We start from the raw sequence: 25,270 nt of genomic DNA, 5'->3' as shown, positions 1-25,270 counted from the left end.
ACTAAACTTAACCGAATTATGGTCACTCTCTCCAACGTGTCCACCTATCACTAAATCAAGCACCCGGCCTCGCTCATTACCAAGTACTGGATCCAGTATGGCCTCCCCTCTTGTCAGCCCTTCGACATACTGTGTCAGGAAACCCTCCTGCACTTGTTGGACAAGAACTGATCCATCCGACAGACTAGAGTTGTAGCATTTCCAGGCTATGTTTGGGATGTCTAGGATGGTGGGAGGCAGTCACGGCTATATGAATAGTTATACGTGTCTAGCATTGTTCTTGATAGTATGTTTACAAATTCCTTATAGCTCACTGGGAAGACCATCAAGGCCAGGTGCCTTTGCACTTTGAAGTTACCTCCACTGCCTTCTATATATCTCATGCTGTTAATGGAGTACTAAGGAGAGATGCCTGCTCGGCAGACATCCCCAGAAGATCCAAGTTCTTAAAAAATCTCCATTGTATCCCATCTATTCTCAACATTCAGACTGATACAATTCAGAATAGAACCTCAGAAATGTTGCATTGATTTTTTTAGCTTTTGACGTAAGTGTACCATTCCCTTTCCTCATAGAAGCAATAGAGTGCTTCGGCATAGAAGCAATAGGCATTCTTCTAACCAGATATGCCAAATATTTACGTGGCCTGTCACCATGTTCAAAAAACCTTTGCTTCACAAAGGAAAGTTTCTTTCTGGCTGTATGCGTAAGCATGGAGTTAAAGGCAGATCTCAAAGGGTTAAGATATGCTTTCTCCGTTGCCTTCAGTCGTGCCTTGTGGACACGCTGCTGCTTTCCCTTCTGTCGCTTCTGACTGGCTGAGGATGAGATAATTACCCCTTGAGCATACCCTTAGCAGTCTCCCAAAGAATGGAGGGATTACTAGCTGTCCCTCAGTTGGCCAAAAATGTTTCAAATTCCTTAGAAAAATACTCGCTGTTGTTCAGGATGAAGGGATCCATCGCCAGTACCAAGAGCTCGTTTGCATTACCCTTCATCTCGACCATGAAGTATAACTGCTGCATGATCAGAGCTGGCAATATTCCCAATTGAACAGGATACCACCCAATCCAGAGGAGCTGTGGGAGTTAGGAAAAAAATCAATCCTTATATGGCACTTATGAGGATTGGAAAAGAACATGAAGTCCCTGCCCGTAGGGTGGAGATGTCTCCAAACGTCTACCAACCCCAGTTCCACGCATAAATCACCCAACTGTTTGTTTAGATTGTGAAGAAAGCTTTGGCGGGGAGTGGTGGGGGGGGGGGGGGGGTGCGCGCGCTTTGGGCATTCTATCCAGCACCAGATCCATAAAGCAATTAAATTCTTTACAATGATGATATGTTGTGATGCGAAGGCCATCAGCCTAGTACATTAGTCAAACATTTATGGGGTTGGGCCGGAGGACAATAGACATTCAAAATACCATACTCCCTCCCATGTATTAGGGCCTTGAGGATACCAAATAGACCATATTTATCTTGAATATATCCATTAAATTAAGATTCTTCCGGATGCGTATGGCCATCCCTCCATGCCTGAGTGTGAAAGGGTGAGAAAAACACCAGATCAATCCCGCCCTGCTGTAACTTCAGGTGTTCCTTGTCATTAAGGTGAGTCTCCTGCAGCACGGCAGTATCCACCATCTCCATTTTAAGGCTTGACAAAACCTTTTCCCTTTTAACTATTGAGTGGATCCCTAGAATATTCCAGGTGCCCCATTTAAGAACACTGCTAACCATGATCCTTTGCAACCACCTTTGATCTGCCGAGAGGAAGAATTAGACTTGCGGCACGCTGGGCATATTCAAAAGACTCGTGGAGTCTATTTCTGAAAAACCGAAATACTAAACAAAGTACAAAACACAAAAGGCACTTAACTGGGGAATTCTTTTCCCCTGCCCATAGAGGGTACTTACACCTCCTACTCACATCTCCACTCCTCTTTCCAGCTCGATCTGTACACCGGACTCGAGCAATAGAAGGAAACAGACAAAATAATGAACACTCTGCCCACCCCAACTATTTATCAACACAAATCCTAATCGGAAGAAAAAACACACCAATAGCAGCTTCTTTAAGAAAAGGGTAACATTAAAAAAAATAGCAAGAGTAAAAGAACTCAAACATTATTGTCCATGATATGAATCCATCCAAATTATTTTAGTGTCCAAGAAATTTTTTGCCTGTTCTGAGGAGTCAAGTGACTGCATAGTCTCCTTGTGAGTAATACGAAGCATTGTTGGATATCTCATCGAATATTGAATACCAAGGTCCCCTAATTTTCTCGTTCACATCAAATTATTTCCTTTATGGATCAACTCCACAGAAAAGACCTGGAAAAACATTTAGTTTCCTGATGAGATCTTTTCCCATTCATCTAGAAGATTCCAGGGCACTCTGCTTGTCTCTGTAGCTTTGAAGTCATACCAGGACTGGGCAGGGACTCCGATCCAGACCGGATCTGTGCACCACAACCTGGTGAGCGCTGTCAACCTTCATCTTGGCATCCCAGTCAAAAAACTGTGGCAGCCAGTCTTCCAAAACTCTTGCTAGCTGCCCACCTTACACTCCCTCCAGCAGCCCAACGACCCACATATTTTTCTCCAACCTAGATTTTTCTAGATCATTGACCTGATCTGTCAAAGCCTGGACCTGTTTTTCGCGGGCCTGGATCCGCCCCACCGAGGACTTAACCTCTGTCTCCAACACAGTGGGCCGCCACTCGACCCCTTCAACTTACTTCCTGCTCTTCCAACTCCTCATGCTTTTGTCGCATGATCGAAATCGGCTCCAGATGAGTATGTTTGTCTTCCATCAACTGCTTGATCATCATAAGTTCTTCAGCCACATTCTGTTGCGCAGGTAACTCTTTCTTGGCTGCCAAGGGAGCTGTATCTGCAGTTGCAAGCATGCCTGATGCCTTCAAGTGTCCTGTGTGTTGAGGCTTTCCTTTCATCATCCTTGCTTGCTCAAAAAGAATTTACAGTAGAACTTCGACTATCCAAATTTCAGACTATCCAAATTTCAGACCATCCGAACAAGATCTCAAGGCCCTGCAAAAACTGCACCAGGCATCCCAGCATTCAGTTATCAGTTAAACAGCATTGAGGCGAATCGCCAGATAATCAAGACGCATTTGGACAGCTGGCACTTAGAGATTACTGCTCGTTTCCGGCCACCCGCACTCCCTCCCCCCATCTCACTCAGACAATCGAGGCTCCGCTGCAAGTGGGTTTAAATGGTTTCACAATCGTTTAACATCAGTTTTCTCCGAAAAAGGTAAGGTGGAGAGGTAAAAATATCACTGCTGCTGGGCTGCGTGTGCAGAGCTCAGCAAGACAGACCTACTCTGATCCTGTCATCTTGGATCCCCTGCTCCATGTTCTTGATCTGCAAGGCACACATCACAAAGCCTTTCAAACAGGTTGTCTTTTCAAACTGCAAACCAAACTCATTCTGACTTGTCGAGTGCTCCGTTTGCACATGGATCAGGTATATAAATCAGAGACCTTGATTATAGGATATACAGAAATAAACTATGGCCAATACTGCTTGAGATTTACTTAAATCAGTGTTTTTAAGATGAAGCATAGTGATGTTCATAAACAATGTAGTTGAGGTATTTTGTTTCATTAATAAAGGCTTTAATGGAATTGTCATTCACATGCATGGTAATTTTCAGGCATGTAATACCTTACAGCTTGGCACACACTGCAATTAACTTCTGATATGAACCTTTAGAAGCTTAGCAATTTACATTCTCAGTTCCTTTAGTGCTCTCTGATAATAGCTTGCTTTGTATTTTTGGCATATGCTTGAACTTCTAATTACCTGCTCCATTTTCTAACATGAGCAACTGCTCTCTGCTGCTGCTTAAGAATCTCTTGATTTATGCTGGTGCTGCCTCTTTTGAACAAAGTCAACACTGCTTTCCATAGTACTTGTAACTTAGCAGATATGCATTTAACAAAACCAAAGCTTGAATTTAACAGGAAAAATTTGGAAGTTTGTATTGGCCTGAATGCTCATAAATCGTTTTGGCAAGCTAAATGTTAGATCAGTAATGTTGAATTTCTGTTGCAGAGATGGTACTTCAGTTATTTTCTCATTTTCCATTGAGTTTTTTGAAAGCTTAATTGTTTAGCTGCAAATTTCAATATAATGCCTACAGCATTGAATTGACCTTTGATGAAGTGTGCTGCAGTCTTCCACAGAAGCATTTCACAACACCTCAAATATTTACTTGTCAGTTGTAGGTTGTTACACAGCTGCAGATTGAGACCTTTTTCTATTTGCCATGTTTGTCCATTCCAAATTAATCTCATTAGATTTAAAAATGCTTGAATAATTTAGTGTTTATATCTGGTTTTATTGGTAATGAAATAGCGTTGACACCTTGCAAAGTAAGTCCTATTGCTGACACATGCATGGAAATCAATCTGTGGCTTCCATTGCAATCAAACTCATAAGTGCAGGTCAAGTTCAGTCATGCATTTAGGGTGAATGTTATAAAGAAATGATTGCTTCTGAGAATAGGACTTACTCCATTGAGAGTTCCGAATGTTTTTTAAAAAAAAAGTTGAGTCCACAACTGGGATAGATTGTACAAGTTGTGCAACAGATGAGCTTGATGGCTCAACAACTGGTCTTTAGTCATTTTAACTTAGCACAAATTAAAATATGGGCTCTCATTTTAATATATCAAGGATGCAGTAGATATAGTTTGCCTTGTCTTACGTTAATGTTTAATATTATATTGCTTATGACAATTTTGCGTTGTTATTTTGGTTTAAATCAAGTTCTGCAAGTCATATGATATTTTTAATTTAATTTTAAAAGAAATTATCAAAGTCATGTTAAAGTGGAACCTAAGAAATTTGCCAAATCGAAGTATGATTTTGTCGCAAGAAACAACAATGAACTCTCTGTAATGAAAGATGATCTGCTAGAGGTAAGATTAATCCTGTATGCTGTTTTGTTTATTGTTGGTTTTTGTTAATGTGAACATTTCATAATCATATTTACACACACCTTAGGTGTTGACAATGCCATTTGTACTCTTGTATTGGGATATATTTTTAACTTAAGGCAATACATTTGAAAATGGTTCCTATAAAAATTAATAACATGGAGATAGATTTCCTTGGTGTGACTTTTGTTTTCATTCTTTCTCATAAATTTAACTCTTCAGCCTTAAATGAAAGAGAACCATTTTGTAGTTTGTTACATAGAGCTAAAAAGTTGCATGAGTAAGAACATCAAGTGCTTGTGAAACTCAGCAGGTCTGGCTGGCATGATCTGAAGAGAGAAAAATGTTTAAAATTTCAGTTGCTTTGTGACTCTTACCTCCACAGATGCTGCCAGATCAGCTGAGTTTCTCATTGCTTTTTGTTTTCATTTTCAGGTTTTCTGCTCTACAGTATTTTTCTTATTATTTTAAAAGTTGCAAATATAGCTCCACTTCATTGTAGGATATAAAGTATGCCTCACATATTAAACAGAGCATGATTTGATTATGGTGCTATTTTGATGTAGGTTTGTTGAATATATTGTGATTATGATATGTTGCTACAGATCCTGGATGATCGAAAGCAATGGTGGAAAGTGAAAAACCATAGTGGAGTGTCAGGATATGTGCCAAATAACATACTGGATGTAATGAGAGACCCTCGTGAGCTTGGTGAAGGAGTGCCTGAAGGCCTTTACAGTCAGACCATTCAGGTATGCATTTTGTAGCTATATTCTTTTCATATATTTCAGCAGCAGTAATAATCCAATTAATTTTTTTTGTCTACTGTCTTGGCAGCTGTTGATGCCAAAGAAGGAATTTGAATTATTCAAGGTAGGGGCATGGTTTGCCCTATTTGGAGTCTGATTTCCCAAACCTAAATATATTTTATCTGGTACTTTTGTCCTATATTGCTCCAAGCATTTTATAGAAGCACTGCAAGTTACACTTACTAATAACATTTGGCCTGATTTCCTTAGCAAATAATATGGTTTCACTTTGCCTGAATTACTACTTTTTACTTAATTTGATTTGAGTAAGTACTCATGAAGGTGCTAAAATGTACTCCAGTGTTCCATGCTATCAAAAGATGGGCTTATGTTATTTTGTTCACAATTTCTAATACTGGATTCTAGATCCTAGGATCCATTTGAAGAAAGAGGCAAGGTTTTATACATGAGCACTGTAAATCTGTTTTGTAACCATGTTGACTGGCAGAGACTTGAACTTTGAATAAGTCACCCGTTTGTTGATGGAACTGAAGATTGATGAAAGTGGATACAGAAAGACCAAAAGAAATTGAAAAGCAAGATAATGGCTAACTCCTGTAGGAAGTCAGGCCAAGGGTATTGGAAGTCTAATTTGCAAAGCTTGCACTTTAATTTTAGGCATCTGTAGTGTGCTGCTGTCATTAATGCAGTTTCAGTAATTTTATTCTGAAGTTGAAACAAATGACTGCTCAACTAAAATATTAATGTTGAGCATTTAAGTTGCATTTGGAGTGACATCCCTTGTTAATTAGCAATTTTTTTGTTGTGTATAAAATGTCTTGTATGCATGATCCACATTACGATGTGATTGCTTTCAAATTAAACAAGCTTTTAAAATCTTGTTTTGGCATTATAACTGGTAGAGCCCCTCTGAAAAAGGCACAACAATTGGTTAAGCTCCTTTTGATGATGCATAGTTGAGTGTAGTACAATGTACTGGATTTCTGCTCTTAACTTTTCACGTTTTTTAAAGACAGTTTTGAAATGAAAATTTTTAAAAGTTAGCTGCAAAATGTTCTTTCAACTCATGGCAATGGCCAGGAATTACACTGATAATTTAGAATGTATAGTGCAGCTTAGATGGATAATTGAACTTTAAATTGCTCTGAATCTAAATTTAAGTGCTTAACTCACGGTATAAATCTTAAATGTCTGACAACGTGTGCCGACTGGTCTATCTAGCCATTTTAGTGGGGGCCATATGACCCCCCTTAGGGACCCTGGCACATTCGAAGGGCGCCACAGACTGAAAAATGTGAAATTATTTTGTTTTTCTGTTTGTGTTGTATCCCTGTTTGAAAGGGGACACTGCAACCTGAGAAGTGCTCCTAGGGGGGCTGTGGCCAAGAAGCAGTTGAGAATAGGCGAATCATAACACCTCCATCTGTTATTGTCTGAGGTAATACCTGAGCTGTTTATTAATGGCTTGCAGACTTTCCTGTTTAGTTTCGAGTCAGATGTCATTGGTATCAGGCCTGGACCTATTAAATGTAGCTTCAATAACAGGGCTACAAGTGGGATAGTCAAAAAAGTATGGTGCTGGAAAAGTGCAGCTGGTCAAGGAGCAGGAGAGTTGACATTTTCAGCATAGGCTCTTCATCAGGAATGATGAAATTTGACAGCCAGAGTTAATGTTTGAAAAAAAAATCTTCTCTTTTGCTGTACCTAAGACCAGCTGATAATTTTCATGGAAGTCATGTCTAGAAAACGGCATTTTTTGTTTTCTCTCAGATACTATACCCAATAACTAACCATGGTTTAAAAAGAAGTCAACTAGTGGTTTGAATTAAATTATTCTGGATCATTCAGATGTGTTAACTATGTCCTACTTTGATCAGTAGTGCCAATTTGTGAATTACAAGTAGTCTTCAATGTCTAAATGCAACTATGTAGTGCTGAACAGTCATACAATTAGGTTCTAGATAAAAAAAATTAATGACAATGATGTGGTTTTGTATCTGTTTGGTGTGCTTTTTGGGAGAATGTAAATGTGGGAACATTTCAGGAAGTGCTGGAGAAACTCAGCGAGACTGAGCCAGGTGGAGAGGGAGACCCAGATGAACGATCACTGGACTCAAATTGTTGATACTGCTCTCTGCAGATGCTGGCAGACGTACTGAGTTTCTCGATCACTTTGTGTTTCAGATTTCACGTATTTGCAGCTGTGTTTTTGGGATGGAAATGTTTGAGGTTGCCCCTCCATCACTGCTGATATGTGAACTAGAAACATTTCTCATTATTATGTTTGCACATTTAGCTTCATTTCATGCCTTTGTTTCATTTTTTTTTTGCTTTACATTGGCTTCAATCATCCACTGACAGCAATTACTGGGAGAACTGTCTGAGGTATTTTGTCACTTCTGCTTATGTTCATGACATGCAAGAATTATATTTCTGTGAAGAATAGACTTCCAGTTTGTTTGAATATTTATATATAAAAAGTTATAGCAAGTATTGTTGTACTTGAATTTGAATAGCCAAGTATTCATATTAATTCTTCCCCTTGTTAATAACTCTTTTTTTTGCTCGTGACTCCAGATGTGTAAATGTATTTTTAATGTGGTTTGCTAAGCTGTTAGTTAACTGCATTGTCTTTTCATCACTGTTTACTTTAAGATGGTGTGTAACACCCGTTGTTGGGAATCTGGTGTTAGGCTACAATCTGAATAGAGTTCAAAATGTTTTTTGAGGTGTTGAGGGCACTAGTCTACTGTACCAAATTGATACAGACTTTGTTCTTATTCCAAATATAAGGATTTAAGCACCTTATTTGCGAATAGCTTGGCATGTAGCAGTTGAAAATGTATCCCAAGAAAATTAGAGTGAATAAAGTATGAAAAGGAAACTCTCAATGTAAGCTTACTCCTTGAGTACAGCGACTTGTCCAATAATCACGAGTTTTACCAACCTCAAATGTTGGAAGTGCATAGGATACATAGTCTCAATTCACCTCTGTAACCAAAGGCACACAAGCATTCTCTCACTTCCATGCTCTCACCCAATCATATTTACCATATTGTAACATCTGGCAGCTGGCATAATGTTCCTGTTATGGACCCCATTCATTCAGGGTATTAATGATGTCTGGAAATGTGTACCCTCATTAAAATGTATGTTATGGTGTGACTACATGTATAATGCTTACGGTGTGCTTACTAAGCAAGGTGTAAACTCTGTGCACTTTTAACACAATGTAGGAAATTGTGCTGATTGGAAATAGCTGCAACTTGGTTGGCATATTCTCTTGTCGTCTTCCCAACACACACCCTGTGATTTGCCGATTAGATTTTAATAGTTTAAAGATTTAATTTTTTTCGATTTTGACTCTCAAACATAGCTGGTACAGCAGTGTTCAGTTCAAACTGCTTGAAGCTTGCTTCTAAATATGTCCAGTTTCTATTTTCATTCAAAATAGTTTTTTTTTCCTTGCTACATCTATTTGAAGACTTACTTTTTTTTAAGCATTTCGTCATCTGATCTTATTCTAGGGGGCTAGATGTCATTTTGTTCTTTGTGAGCATGTGGTTCTGTGAAGTATCTTGGGAGATTCCACCAGTATGTTAGTTTACTTTCTACATGCAAGTTGTGACTGAGAATTTTAGTTAATCCAGTGTATCTGTTGTCTCCAATAGGAAATACTTGGGACAGAGGGAGTGATTTATTTATATTTTAAATCTTGAATGCTGCATCCAAGCATGTTGGAGCAAAATCGGCAATCCCCTAACTAAATTAATGTAAAGTGATGAAATAATTACTGCAGAAAGCATGGTACTGTGATGATGAAGTTGGCAACAAAAATAATAGATTATTTGTTACCCTACAATCCAAGAAGGTTCCCACTATAGATTTAGATTACCTGTTACTGTTTGCGAAATCTTTTCACTTTTGGCACAAGTAATGTTAAGCATCCTTCTCATTTGCAGAAACAGAAGATGGATGTCATCGCAAGATCTTGCGGACCAATACCACCTGCTCCTTCACCACCACCAGCACAGATCTCCGCTTCCCCTACATCTTCATTTACAGGTGGTATAGTTAAAGGATCTTCTCGGAGTGTCAGCCGTCAGAACAGTAGCAGTTCAATTGAGAGCTCTGGTGCACAAAAGGACAGTCAGAGAGATGGACACATGTTACTCAACCGTAAGTTGAGAAAAGTTCAGTTTTGTTATTATTTAGTTGAACAAGTTCTCATTGCACAATCAGAACTTCTGAACGGGTTAATTACTTAGAATTTGCAAAAATGCTATTTTTAAGTTTCTCGGTGTGTCGAGGCAATTTGCAACGTGATCAATCAAAAACAAATACCATCTTCTAGTCCATTGTGACAATGTTCCATGATGAATCAGTTAGTCACAAGCTCCTCAACTTGCTTTAGATCAACCCATATGATTAAATTTATTTTAGAAACATTTTTATTAATGAAAATATCAAATGTCATTTCAAGATCAAAAATCTCAAAACCTACAGCACATTAAAATAGAACAGACTGGTAATTTTGCTTCAAGACATTTAATGTTTACCTTCCTATGCCACCGCTAAATTGGATTATTTTAAGACCATTTTGAAGGTACATTGTATTTTGCACCCTTTTGGTTGATGCTTAAAGCTGTGGTTATTACTTTAATACCCCGAATTAAAGTTTAAAATCAAGTCTGTTTTAGGTATGTGGTATGTTTTAAGTTCATGCAATTATTATTAAATTAGCCTTAAACTGCCTGTCTGTCTTTAGTACATGAGCTATTTGTGTTGCAGCAAAGTCAATGTTTATTGTTCTTCCCTAATTGTCATTAACTGGTTTGCAAGGCTAATTCAGAGGGCAGTTATGAGTCAACTACATTGAGGAGAAACTTTAGCCAAAAACTGTTTTGCATGTCGAATTTGGGAGACAAATGGCATTGGTGCATTTAAGGAAAAGCTAAAGAAGTGTGAGCGAAAGAAAAATAGAAGGAAAACTATTTAGAGTCACAGAGATCAGCAGCACAGAAACAGACCTTTCTGTCCAACTCGTCCATGCCAACTAGATATCATTAATTAATCTTGTCAAATTTGCCAGCATTTGGACCATGTCACTCTAAACCCTTCCTATTCACATACCCATCTCGATGCCTTTTAAATGCTGTAATTGTATCAGCCTCCACCACTAAGTGGCAGCTCATTCAATACCTGCATCACCCTCTGTGTGAAGAAGTTACCCCTTACGTCACTTACATCTTTGCCCTCTCACCTTAAACCTATGCCCTCTAGTTTTGGTCTCCCCCAACCCAGGGATAAGACCTTGTCTGTCTATCCTATCCATTTTATAAACCTCTCTAAGGTCACCATTCAGCCTCTGACGTGCCAGGAAAGAGCCCCAGTCTATTCAGCCTCTCCCTACTGCTCAAACCCTCCAATTCTGGCAACATCCTTGGAAATCATTTCTGGTCAACTTGTGGCATTGGTATGGAAGAGTAAGCTGATAGGATTAATTAATTAGTGTGATTTGAGTGGAATGGCTTATTTTAATGCTGTAGTTTCTCTGTGATACTATTTTTTGAAATTATGGAATGGGGGTCTTGCTGGCTGCCAACTTCTAGTTGCCCTTGAAAAGGTAAGCATGTAAGAAGAAACCCCATTTTGTTTTCTGACAACAGATGCATAAGTGACACCTGCTTTTTTGTAGTACTGTATTTTCATCGTTGCGATTTTCTCCTGCTTTTCAGATCTTGACTTTTTTACTGCTGAAAAAAGCAGTAGTTTTGGTTTTTTCTTAGCTGAGAGAGATGATACTGAATTATACCTGTTATCTACATTTCCAGGAGAGGGCTAAAAAGCTGTGCCCTCGTGCTCACTGAAATTTGTACAAGATTGATGGTTTCAAAGCAATTATTTTGAAATATTGTAATCAAAAAATGTTTTGTTGCAAATTTTTGAAGATAGCGTTTTTGAAAAATATTCGCAAACACATTGCTTCTAAAAGACTGCAGAACTTTATCCATTCTACTTGGGTGTGGGCTTGTGGCGCAGCAGTAGCATGTCTGACTCCAAATCGGAAGGTTGTGTGTTCAAATCATGTCAGGCTCAATTTCTTAGGCGCAGCTCAGTGGCTCAGCCAGTGGCTCACAGTGGCGCACTGCTGCCTCACAGCGTCAGAGACCCGGGTTCAATTCCAGCCTCGATCAACTGTCTGTGTGGACGTTTGCACGTTCTCCGTGTCTGCCGGTTTCCTCCGGTTGCTCCAGTTTCCTCCAACAGTCCAAATATGTGCAAGTTAGGTGAATTGCCCAAGATAAATTGCTCATAGTGTTAGGTGGATTAGTCAGGGGTAAATATAGGGGAGATGGGTTTCTCTTCGGAGGGTTAGTGTGGTCTTGTTGGGCCGAAGGGCCTTTCTACCCTGTAAGTAATCTAATCTAATCTCTCCTCATAGGGCGGAAATCTCATATGGAAGAAGTGCAAGATGAGTTGGCACATCGACTTACAATCGGACGTAGTGGTGCACAAAAGAAATTTCAAGTATTACGAAGCAACAGTTCCACCGTTGGCATTTCCTTTGATTCATCTCCAGAAGAAGTAGCAGAATGGTTACGGTCTAAAGGATTTAATGCTGTGTGAGTATCTATAAAAATCAAACTGAAATACCAAGGTAATCAGAGATCCAACTCCTCAAACAACTAATGAGCTAGTAAACTTGTATGTATATTAAGTGCTTCTGTGTTCATTCTCATCTGTATTTAAATGGTGAAATATTCTTTGAGTAAATTACATTGGTTAGTTCATATTTGGGAAAGCATTTCAACAAACTTTTGAGTTTTAGTACAGTGTCCAACAGGGAAGAGCAACCAAAGGTCGACTATTATCATTATAATAGAGAAAGGGTTGCCAAATGATTAGGGACCAAATGGACGCCAGTTGGTACAGGCAGAAGACTTTGCTGAGGTTGTCCTGTCTTTTGTACCTGAAGGCACATCCTTTGTGATTGTTGGCTGATAAATCGAAAATTGAATCTTTGTGCCCATATATTGTAAACAAAAAGGTAGACCTTGAATCTACTTCAACCAGGACATGTATTGAGCACTGTGCAGTTGTAATGAATTTTATCTACGCACTAGCTATCTAGCCAACTGAGTGAACCAGTTGGGGTACTAATGAATGGAGTTTACCAAGCTGGAGGGCCGTTTTTTTTCTTAAGTCCTTCCCCACACCCCCCCAATTCTTGATCACCTTGCTAAGACATTTATGACATCTTCATGATGAGCTCAAATTGCATGTTTTGGCTTAACGGTAGGACCCTTTGCAACAAGAGCCCCTTATAAGAAGAGGTGTTTAATTGCACTTCATTTAATGTTAATTGTATTCAGATGGAAGTTGGAGGTGGAAATACAGCAATAGTTAGGGAAGCTAATAGAATGTTATCATTTATCATGAGGGGAATTGAATAGAAAAGTAGGGAGATGCTTTAGTTATCCAAGGGATTGCTGAGACCACATCTGAAGTGCTGTGCACAGTGTTGGTCACCGCACTTAAGGAAGGATGTAAATATACAATTTTGGGGAAGATTTGTAGCTCAGGTTGTGGATCAGCTAGTATGTTAGCTCACTGAGGTGGTAGTTGTGTTCTCAGACATTTCATCACCATGCCAGGTAACATCATTGGTGAGCTTCCGATGAAGCAATGGTGTTCTGTTCCACTTGCTACTTGTGTCTTGGTAATGTTTGAGTTCTGGTTTGAATGCCAGGCCTTGAGGAATTCTCATGCATGTCTTTGTTTAGCCTGTCCCAGTTGAACTGGTATCCCTCTTCGTCTGTGTGTACGGATACTAGTGATAGATGGTCATGTCTTTTGATGGCTAATTGGTACTCATGTATCCTGGTGGCTAATTACCTGCCAATCTGTCCAATTAATATTAGTTGCAGTCCTTGCAGGGTATTTTGGATATGACATTTGTTCTGCTGATTGTTGGTATGGGGTCCTTTTAAATTGATCAGGAGCTGTTTCAGTGTGGTGGTAGATTTGTGGGCTACCTTGATGTCTAGGGGCTGGAGTAGTCTGCTCGGCATCTCCGAGATGTCTTTATGTTTGGCAGGGGGGCTAGAGTCTCAGGGCATGTGTCCTCCTCCTGTTTAGGTCTGATGTATAGGAATCGACAGACTGCACTCATTGGGTACCCGTTGTTCCTGAATACATTGTATAAGTGGTTTTCCTCAGCTTTTCGTAGTTCGAGTGCTATTGTGTTGTGGCTAATATAAATAATGTCCCGATGTAGCTCCATTAGTGGGTGTTGGGATGATTGCTCCTGTTGTTGAATATCTGGTCAATGTGTGTCGCGTTCCTGTAGACGCTGGCCTGCAGCTCTGCAGTGGATTTTCGTTCTACTGTGACATCTAGGATGGGGTGTCTGTTGTTCTCTTCCTCTTCCTCTTGAACTTCACACCAGTTAGAATGTTGTTTTTGTTTATGGGTTTCTTCTAATTTGTTGTTTCGTGATCACCAAAGGTCTCATCCACAGAGAGGACCCAAAGCTTGGGCTGGATCATGGGAAAGGCTATTTATTCTAACCTCTACATAACTGCTTGTGCAAAGAGTCCCAATATTGGTGATCCCACACAAGTCCTGTTGATTTGTTTGCTGTTGAAGTTGAAGTGAGTTGAGAGGCACAGGTTTACTTGTTTGAGGATGCTGTCCTTGCTGATGGAGTTGGTGCTGTCAGGTGTTTGTGTCCTTGGTTCGTCTAGCAGTAAGGCCAGTGTTTCTTTGGCTAAGTTGATGTTTATTGATGTGAATAGGGTTGTCATCTCGAAGGAAACCATGTGCTCATCGTCCTCTACCTTGGTGTCTTTGCTTATGAATTCCTGGGTGGAGTGGATAGAGTGGCTTGAGTCTTCTACTAGGTGTTTCAGTTTGTGTTGTCGTTCCTTTGCTAGTCTGTATGTCTGTGTACCAGGAAGTGAGACTATGGGTCTTGGGTCGAGGTTTCTGGTTGCGTATCTTTGTTTAGCCGGTCCAAGGATGGATTTTTTTTGTCAGTCGAATTGGTGTCCCTGCTCATCTGTCTATGTATACTAGTGATCAACTAGCCACCGAAAGACGTACTAACTGTCACTAGTATCCATACACACAAAGAGGAACACCAGTTCAACTGGGGCAGATTAAACAAAGACGCACACAGGAATTTGTAGATGTCTGGTATTCAAACTGGAACTCAATTAACAAACATATTGATTTGGAACCCACTTACCAACCTCTCAAACAGAACCGGAAGCGATATCACCAACCACAACAGATAAAGACACATAAATAGCAAGTGGGACAGAACACAAGTGCTTCATCGGAGGCTCATTGATGATGTAACCTAGCATTGTAACAACTTCTGACAACAAATCTACCAGCTCAGCGAGCAAACATGCAACCTGACAAGATGTAAATATATTGGAGATGGTTCAGATGGAGTGTTAGTGAATTAATACCTGGAATAGTTAGGTTGTCATGTGACCAACAGATGGCTAGGCTAGGCTTGTATCCTCTTGATCTTTGGAGAGTAAGAGACAACATGAATCATATAAAATTTTAAGCAGCATTGATTGGGAAATATTGTGAGGATGTTTCCTCAAATAGAAAAATCTAAAACTAGGGATTGCTATTGAAAAATCAGAATCACTCCATGAAACAGATGAACATTTTTTTTGATGTCATGAGTAACTAAAGTTGATTAGGAAACTGATCTGGATGGGGTGAATTTGAAGTTGTTGAAGAAAATCCATGAGAAGTTGAAGTACTGACTGCAGTATTGCAATTTTCTTTAAATATGGAGATGGTATCATAGGAGCAATTTGTAAGCTTTTAACTTTCTTGTGAGGTAGCCTTTGGAAATAACAATTCAGAAACCAATTAGTGGCCAGTTGGACAAGTGTAGTATTATAAATGAGAGCCAGCTGAGACAGGTTTGTTTGGGGCAAATCATATTTCACTTGTTTGAGAGGAAGAGAATGCTGCTGGTGTGTATGTGGACTTTCAAAAGCCTTTTGATCAAGTATCACATGTTGGATTGGCTAATAAAACTGAAGCAATGGTGGTGAAAGGAATGGTAACAGAAATGATAATTGTGTCTCTGGCAATTGAAGAAGCTTTGCTACTTGCTAATTACAGGCCTCTGTTTCAGTACTGTAAGTTGCGCTAAATATGCGGAGATCAAGGAAATGACTTGGATTAAGTTGACTAATTCACTACATAGTAACTGATTTTGAGACTAAAAGACAATAAAAGTTTTCTAACAGATGTGCTTTGGATATGAGGAATGCTGGATCAGCCATGAACCTATTGAATAGTGGAGCCAGCTTGAAGGCCCACACAGCCTGCTCTGGTTCTTATTGGTTATGGTTTCTAGCCTTATTTGATTAAACACTGACTTGTTACTTGAAGTGTGTTTTGTGCTGTACTGCAGTCCTTCAGTCTTCTACCACCACAGTGTATCAAAAGAGGATTGGAAGATTGTGACCACTTCCAAAATTTCTGCCTTTACTCTCCTCAGCAACAAAAAATGCATGCCTTCCAGGTAGAGTAATTTATCTACTTGGACACCAGCATTTCTAGTGATTCCTCTATCTACTATTGTTATACAGTATTCCAACAAATTGCTTACTGCAGCAAGGACAAAGTTCTCATGATAAGCACTTTGAAGATACTTGTTTCACCCTTCAACTATGTTTCCTACTTGCACTGATCAATTTCTACTCTTGTTCTATTAACGGCTTCTCTGCTTCTGTGACAAGCCTTTTTACAGTCAGTATGCCAATGGAAAAGCTTTGGCAACGGCAATAAAAATGAATTTTTTTTCTGTCTCTTAACATCTATTTTCACTTGGAAGAAAGATTCATATTGAAACCATTATCCAAATGATACTTTTCCTGTTTGCCTTACTCTGTAGCTCCTTTGACATCTAGAGAACTCTATTTTCTCACTGTTCTTCACCCTGGGAAACGTAGATGAGGCTACCGGATTCCCCGTTACAATTTTGGCTGACAGAGATTGACTCATTTCCTTGGGCCAATACCATTCTTCAATTCTCTGAAATTAACTTGCCTCCAGTTAAACAATTTTTACTCCAGATTGTTCCTTGCTCTTCTCCATTCATAATTTAAATAGTGATTATTGAACCAGAGATGCTCCCCATTGTGAACATTCTTTAGTTCATGTGTATAAACTCTTCCTTTCAGAATTAGTCCTATTACAGACTACGGTGTAATTTTGAGTCAATGGTAATTACTAATTTTGAGCTTTTGAATGTAATAGTTCCCGTTGGCAAGGAATAACCTGAGAGCTGAAGAACTTATCTAGATTTGAAACAATCCTAGTGTATAATCAAATTTATCTTTCAGGTATAGAGATTACTCAATTAATATTTTATCTGTACATATAGTTTTCAAGAACTTATTACTCTGTACTTACAGATCATTCAGTGGATGTTTCAATGTGTGTCGCAAATAATGAAGTATTTCTGAAGTGCAGTTTTGTGGGCAAATGTAGCAACTAGTTGTGCATAGCAAGGATACCTAGCAGTTGATATAATTAACAGATTAATTTTTCTTCAAAGGGTATACTGTTGGCCAGAATGTCAGGAAGATGCCACCATTTTTGTGTTAAATGGTATAGTTGGGTCTTTTGCATTCACCCTGAATCAACAGATGAAGCCATGACTTGGTCTGTTCTATAACTGTTTTGAGAATGCAGGCTCTTCTTATTACTCTTACTATTAAACAAAGTATCTGTTTCAGAAGCAGCATGTTCTTAATCAGTTTCTTGTGTTACAGTACTGTGAATAGTTTGGGAGTACTGTCAGGAGCACAACTCTTCTCTTTAAACAAAGATGAACTGAAGACCGTTTGTCCTGAAGATGGTGTTCGGGTTTACAGTCAGGTTACAGTGCAGAAGGCTACATTGGAGGTATAATTTAATACTTTATTAAACATGACTAAGTTCAGGGATCATATCTACGCCTACACAAATGCATTTAAAATAATTACTGGACCTAAATTTGTTTTATTGAATTGATTGAAACTTGAAGCCAGCTGAATTTGGTTTTGCGCATATTTCGAAGGGTTCACATCTAGTTCTGCACATGACCGGTGGGGATAAAAAATCTCTGTTTGACATATCTTATTCCTGTACAGTTTAACTGTTGAGAAAGTGAGGACTGCAGATGCTGGAGATCAGAGCTGAAAAATGTGTTGCAGGAAAAGCGCAGCACGTCAGGCAGCATCCAATGAGCAGGAGAATCGACGTTTCGGGCATAAGCCCTTCTTCAGGAATGAGGAAGGTGTGCCAAGCAGGCTAAGATAAAAGGTAGGGAGGAGGGACTTTGGGGATGCAATAGGTGGAAGGAGGTTAAGGTGAGGGTGGTAGGCCGGAGAGGGGGGTGGGGGCGGAGAGGTCGGGAAGAAGATTGCAGGTCAAGAAGGCGGTGCTGAGTCAGAGGGTTGGGACTGAGATAGGTCGGGGGAGGGGAAATGAGGAAGTTGGAGAAATCTGCATTCATCCCTTGTGGTTGGAGGGTTCCTAGGCGGAAGATGAGTTGCTGTTCCTCCAGGCGTCGTGTTGCCATGGTCTGGCGATGGAGAAGGCGAAGGACCTGCATGTCCTTGGTGGAGTGGGAGGGGGAGTTGAAATGTTGAGCCACGGGGCGGTTGGGTTGGTTGGTCCGGGTGTCCCAGAGGTGTTCTCTGAAACGTTCCGCAAGTAGGCGGCCTGTCTCCCCAATGTAGAGGAGGCCACATCGGGTGCAGTAAATGGTGTGTGTAGAGGTGCAGGTGAATTTGTGACCATTATGGAAGGATCCCTTGGGGCCTTGGAGGGATGTGAGGGGGGAGGTGTGGGCGCAAGTTTTTCAGTTTTTGCGGTTGCAGGGGAATATGCCAGGAGTGGAGGTTGGGTTGGTGGGGGGGGTGGACCTGACAAGGGAGTCGCGGAGGGAGTGGTCTTTCCGGAACGCTGATAGGGGAGGGGAGGGAAATATATCCTTGGTGGCAGAAATGACGAAGGATAATACGATGTAATTGGAGGTTGGTGGGGTGGTTGGTGAGGACTAGTGGGGTTCTGTCCTGGTGGTGACTGGAGGGGCGGGGTTCAAGGGCGGAGGAGCGGGAAGTGGAGGACGTGTGTGGAGAGCATCGTCAACCATGTCTGAGGGGAAATTGCGGTCTTTGAAGAGCCATGTCTGAGGGGAAATTGCGTCATTTCTGCCACCTCCAAACAGACCCCACCACCAAGGATATATTTCCCTCCCCTCCCCTATCAGCGTTCCAGAAAGACCACTCCCTCTGCGACTCCCTCGTCAGGTCCACACCCCCCACCAACCCAATCTCTACTCCTGGCATCTTCCCCTGCAACCGCAAGAAATGCAAAACTTGTGCCCACACCTACCCCCTCACTTCCCTCCAAGGCCCCAACAGATCCTTCCATATTCATCACAAATTCACCTACACCTCCATATACACCATTTACTGCATCTGCTGTACCCAGTGTGGCCGCCTCTACATTGAGGAGACTGGCCACCGACTTGCGGAATGTTTCAGAGAACACCTCTGGGACACCTGCACCAACCAACCCAACCACCCTGTGGCTGAACACTTTAACTTCCCCCTCCCACTCTGCCAAGGGCATTCAGGTCCTTGGCCGCCTCCGTTGCCAGACCATGGCAACATGACGCCTGGAGGAAGAGCGACTCATCTTCTGCCTAGGAACCCTCCAACCACAAGGGATGAATGCAGATTTCTCCAGCTTTCTCATTTCCCCTCCCCACACCTTTTCTCAGTCCCAACCCTCTGACTCAGCACCGCCTTCTTGACCTGCAATCATCTTCCTGACCTCTCTGCCCCCACCCCCTCTCCGGCCTATCACCCTCACTTCCGCCTATCGCATTCCCAACGCCCCTCCCCCAAGTCCCTCCTCCCTACCTTTTATCTTAGCCTACTTGGCGCACACTCATTCCCGAAGAAGGGCTTATGCCCGAAATGTCGATTCTCCTGCTCCTTGGATGCTGCCTGACCTGCGCTTTTCCAGCAACACATTTTTCAGTTTAACTGTTGTATTGGTTACTGGTTAATACAACACAGTACAGTACAGGAACAGGCCTTTTGGCCCACCAAGCCTGTGCCGATTCCTAATCTTTATTCAGACCGACGACTTAGTTTCCTTACATGGTATCTGTACCTCTGTTCGCCTCGCGTTCATGTGTCTATCATGATACACCATAAATGTTGCTAACATGCTGCTTTCACCACTTTTCATTAGCAGTTTGTTCCAGGCACCCACCACCCTCTGTAAAACTTTTCCTACACTTTTCCACAAAACATTCTCCCCCTCACCTTGAATCTGTGCCCTCTTACAGTTGACCTTTCCACACTAGGAAAACTCCTGACTTTCCACCTGATCTATCACTATTAGTAACTGACCTCCATTCCGAAAAGCACCCATTGCTGGTCTGTATTTTATTACCAAGCCCGTTTTGTATCCATCCAGGCAGGTCACCCTTGATTCCATGTGACTATACTTGCTATACCAACCTGTTATTCACAAATTTTTATGCATTTTTTTTGCATCATCCATTACCACTTAAGATGTAAAGACAGAAATTACAGGAAAAGCTCAGCCGGTCCAACACCATCTCTGAAAACAAATCAATGTTAACATTTCTGGTCTGGTGACACTTGCTTAGAAATGATGGTAGCTAGGAAAATGTCAGTTTATATGCAGATGATAGTGTGGGGGAAGATGGTAAGGAGTAAACGATAGGTAGGGAGAGTGCGGAAAGAGAGAGAGAAGTATGGTTGGACATGTTGTCCCTCTTTCCCTCTGAGTTGAAGCAAAACGCTCAGAGACACAGAGTCACTCCTTCATCTTTATTCCGTGCCCTTGAGGGAGAGAGAATGATCGGCTTTGTGCACAGAGACATGAGTTCATGGTCTTCTCTGGAATAGCAGTTGTTTAATGAATTATATAGTTGTTTTACAGGGAGGAGCATCTAAATACGGCAACATACATATTAATTGGGTGACCATTAATAGTAGAGATGAAGCCATCTGCTCTTACACAATGAATAACTGGCTTCACAGAATGAATACTTTTCACCTTATTAACCATGACTCTTGCCTCCAGCACCACATTGTTAACTGCAAGTTCTTATCTGATCTGAGTCCTGCTCAGCTGAACCCCTTGTTTAATAAAACTCAAAACTTAACTCTTTCCCTACCTGCTCATACTTGATACATATTCTCAGACAGACAAAAGAGTTATTAATCTGGCTGGGAGGTTGAATAACTGTTAACAGACCGTTAGTAGCTAACTATAGGTAGTGTGTATGAGCAGACTGTGGAAACAAGGCCTGGTGTATGTGGTGGGGGCTAGGACATAAGTGAGTTCAGGTCTTAAAACTACTGATTTTAACACTGAGTCTGTAGCTTGTACTGGAGCACTGTAGCAAGACTGAGACAGATGTTGGCCAGGGAACAGGGTGGAGGTGGCAGAAATGGTGGATGCTGATGGGATGGTAGGTAAGGACAAGGTGAACCCTAGCGCAGTTGCATGTTGGAGGGGGGAGGTGGGGGGGTGATGTGAGGGTTGAAGTGCAGGAGTGAATCAGACCCGGTTGAGGGCCCTGTTGACAACAGTGCTGGGGAATCCTTTTTTTAATCCCCAAAGCTTTCTTGTTGACATTGGCCTCGCTGGAACATACACAATGGAGACTTGAGATATGTTTTGGTATTGGAAAAATAATGTCAAATAGCAGGAAGGACAGGTCTGGGTGTTGAGTTTCCCATATAATTTGATTATTGTTCAAGATTGCTCCTCTATATTGGGGAGACAGGCCGCCTACTTGCGGAACGTTTCAGAGAACACCTCTGGGACACCCGGACCAACCAACCCAACCACCCTGTGGCTCAACACTTTAACTCCCCCTCCCACTCCACCAAGGACATGCAGGTCCTTGGACTCCTCCATCGCCAGACCATGGCAACACGACAGTTGGAGGAAGAGCGCCTCATCTTCCGCCTGGGAACCCTCCAACCACAAGGAATGAACTCAGATTTCTCCAGTTTCCTTATTTTCCCTCCCCCCACCTTGTCTCAGTCGAATCCCTCGAACTCAGCACCGCCTTCCTAACCTGCAATCATCTTCCTGACCTCTCCGCCCCCCACCCCACTCCGGCCTATCACCCTCACCTTGACCTTCTTCCACCTATCACATCTCCATCGCCCCTCCCCCAAGTCCCTCCTCCCTACCTTTTATCTTAGCCTGCTTGGCACACTCTCCTCATTCCTGATGAAGGGCTTATGCCCGAAACGTCGAATTTCCTGTTCCTTGGATGCTGTCTGACTTGCTGCGCTTTCCCTGCAACACATTTTCAGCTCTGATCTCCAGCATCTGCAGACCTCAGTTTCTCCTCGAAGATTTTAATCTACTGTGCATCCTCTTGCAAGGATGCCTTCCTTGAAGTAGCTTTCTTCCTCCCAAGACAATGTGATGCAAGTACTGAAGTCTAGTGAACAAAACCCATCATAGAATTCCTGATCTAAAGTCGATAATTAAATCTGTTTTATTTTTATATGCTGTATGTGATGAGCCATGCTACTTCACCAGATTCCTTTTCAGTCATTTTGATGTTTAGCCATTTTTGATCTGGACACTTTTGTGTCAAATAATAGATTCCAGGACAATGAGTTGTAAGTAACATTTTTGAAGAAAAATTCTGTATTTTGTTATGAATCCTTGTCTTATCATAATCCACCACCTTGTTCTATGTTGAATGGTGATTGGAATGAAAAACAAAGTAGATCAGTGGTATGTAATGATCTTTGACAGAGAAAGGAGATGGATGTGTGGGCTCTGGGTTAAATTTACAAATATGTGAGCAAGGTTATCTGAAGGATTAAGAGCAGTCTGGAAATTAAAGGAAATAAAACTCTTTTTGAACATGAAGACTTGATGCTGGAAGCCTAGTGATGGGAGATCAGGAAATAGCACGAGAACTTAACAAGTACTTCGCATCAGTCTTCACAGTAGAAGACATGAGTAATATCCCAACAATTAAAAGGAGTCAGGGGGCTGAGTTGAGTATGGTTGCCATTACAAAAGAGATAGTGATGGAAAAGCTAAAAGGTCTTAAAATTGATAAATCTCCTGGCCCCGATGGGCTACATCCTAGAGTTCTGAGGGAGGTAGCTGAGGAAATAGCGGAGGCGTTGGTTGAGATCTTTCAAAAGTCACTGGAGTCAGGGAAAGTCCCGGATGATTGGAAGACAGATGTTGTAACCACCTTATTCAAGAAAAGGTCAAGACAAAGATGGAAAATTATAGGCCAATTAACCTAACCTCGGTTGTTGATAAAATTCTAGAATCCATCATTAAGGATGAGGTTTCTAAATTCTTGGAAGAGCAGAGTCTGATTAGAGCAAGTCAACTTGGATTTAGTAAGGGGAGGTCGTGCCTTACATACCTGTTGGAATTCTTTGAAGAGGTGACAAGTAGGTTAGACCAGGGAAACCCAGTGGATGTGGTCTATCTAGACTTCCAAAAGGCCTTTTAATCAGGTGCCACACGGGAGGCTGCTGAGCAAGATGAGGACTCAGTGTTTCAAGGTGAGCTACTGATATGGATTGAGAATTAGCTGTCTGACAGAAGGCAGAGAGTTAAGATAAAAGATTCTTTTTCGGAATGGCAGCCGGTGACAAGTGGTGTCCCGCAGGATTCCGTGTTGAGGCCACAGCTGTTCACGTTATATATTAGTGATCTGGATGAAGGGACTGGGTGCATTCTAGCGAAGTTTGCCGATGATACAAAGTTAGGTGGACAGGCAGGTAGTACTGAGGAAGTGGGAAGGCTGCAGAAGGATCTAGACAGTTTGGGAGAGTGGTCCAGGAAATGGTTGATGGAATTCAATGTGAGCAAATGCAAGGTCTTGTACTTTGGAAAAAAGAATACAAGCATGGATTACTTTCTAAACGGTGAGAAAATTCGTAAAGCCAAAGTACAAAGGGATCTGGGAGTGCCAGTTAAGGATTCTTTAAAGGTAAACATGCAGGTTGAGTCCGTGATTAAGAAAGCGAATGCAATGGTGTCATTTATCTCAAGAGGGTTGGAATATAAAAGCAGCAATGTGCTACTGAGACTTTATAAAGCTCTGGTTAGGCCCCATTTGGAGTACTGTGTCCAGTTTTGGTCCCCACACCTCAGGAAGGAGCGTGTCCAGCGGAGATTCACATGGATGATCCCTGGAATGGTAGGTCTAACATATGAGGAACGGCTGAGGATCCTGGGATTGTATTCATTGGAGTGCAGAAGATTAAGGGGAGATCTAATAGAAACTTACGAGATAATACATGGCTTGGTAAGAGTGGACTCTAGGAAATTGTTTCTGTTAGGCGAGGAGACTAGGATGCATGGACACAGCCTTCGAATTAGAGGGGGTAAATTCAGAACAGAAATGCGGAGACATTTCTTCAGCCAGAGAGTGGTGGGCCTGTGGAATTCATTGCTGCAGAGTGCAGTGGAGGCTGGGACACTAAATGTCTTCAAGGCAGAGATTGATAAATTCTTGATGTCACAAGGAATTAAGGGCTACAGGGAGAATGTGGGTAAGTGGAGTTGAAATGTCCATCAGCCATGATCGAATGGCAGAGTGGACTCAATGGGCTGAATGGCCTTACTTCCACTCCTATGTCTTATGGTCTTAAGACCAAAGAAGAGCCACAGAAGATATTTTAAGGATTGAGGTACTGAAAGTTTTGGGACTTAACATTGAGATTGTAATTGTTTCTAACTTATTGAATTTATGAATAATTTACATGTGTTTTACATTTGACTTTAAGAAATATTTCTGCTCATTGTGCTTGAGGTGAACCGCTTAAAAGCTTTCTTTTCTTTCTTTGGCTGGGTTTTTTGTGGGCTTGTTTTGTGGTTTCTTGCTGTCTTCCTACTTACAGGTGCTCTGCTGACTCCATGGGTCCTGACTATCTCTTGCTATTCAAGTATAAGTAACCGTAAGATACTTAATTTTCTTACTTAAATTAGCAGTTCTCTGGCATCCTTTTTCTGATCCATTATAGGCTGGATTGATTTTAAAAATTTAGTTACCTGATCCCTGAAGTAAATTTCAACATTGCCTTTATATGAGGGAATAATTCCTAATTTTACTATGTACATCTTGTTTCAAGTGTAATCTAACCTTTATCTCTGCTAGCTTTTATGATTTGTGTGGTTTGTATGTTTGCTTTAAAATGCAGCCTTGCTTGATCAACAAAAAGGAATCCTTGATACCCTTTGAGCATTGCTGTTGTATATCTATCACAATTGAAATTACTTTTTAAAAATGTTAATATATACAATGAAATAAATATTTGCAATGTGATACATTTGCGAAATGTATCTTAATGGTTCTTGGCCGTAAACAAGAGTCAGTGCTCAAAGAATATTGACTGCCATAGCTATGTATTCGCATGTTTGTGCTTCGGTATTAATCCCCCA

The 25,270-nt window shown here is 41.1% G+C and overlaps 1 protein-coding gene across 8 annotated transcripts in view; it reads left to right on the top strand.

Annotated features, from left to right (window-relative positions):
- The window catches only part of eps8a (epidermal growth factor receptor pathway substrate 8a), a 193,895-nt gene that overhangs the window by 164,039 nt on the left and 4,586 nt on the right, over positions 1-25,270 (top strand). For 7 of the 8 annotated variants that reach the window (XM_060843210.1, XM_060843211.1, XM_060843212.1 and 4 more), the window contains 5 exons: positions 4,841-4,952; positions 5,576-5,722; positions 9,703-9,919; positions 12,186-12,366; positions 17,563-17,695. In XM_060843210.1, coding sequence (XP_060699193.1) covers positions 4,841-4,952; positions 5,576-5,722; positions 9,703-9,919; positions 12,186-12,366; positions 17,563-17,695 — 790 coding nt within the window. The remainder of the gene's footprint in view (positions 1-4,840; positions 4,953-5,575; positions 5,723-9,702; positions 9,920-12,185; positions 12,367-17,562; positions 17,696-25,270) is intronic. The other variant, XM_060843209.1, reaches the window with a different exon arrangement.

The sequence above is a fragment of the Hemiscyllium ocellatum genome, chromosome 23 (genome assembly GCF_020745735.1).
Source record: "Hemiscyllium ocellatum isolate sHemOce1 chromosome 23, sHemOce1.pat.X.cur, whole genome shotgun sequence".
In the NCBI taxonomy this organism is placed as follows: Eukaryota; Metazoa; Chordata; class Chondrichthyes; order Orectolobiformes; family Hemiscylliidae; genus Hemiscyllium; species Hemiscyllium ocellatum.
This window is presented reverse-complemented; position numbering and strand designations above follow the sequence as displayed.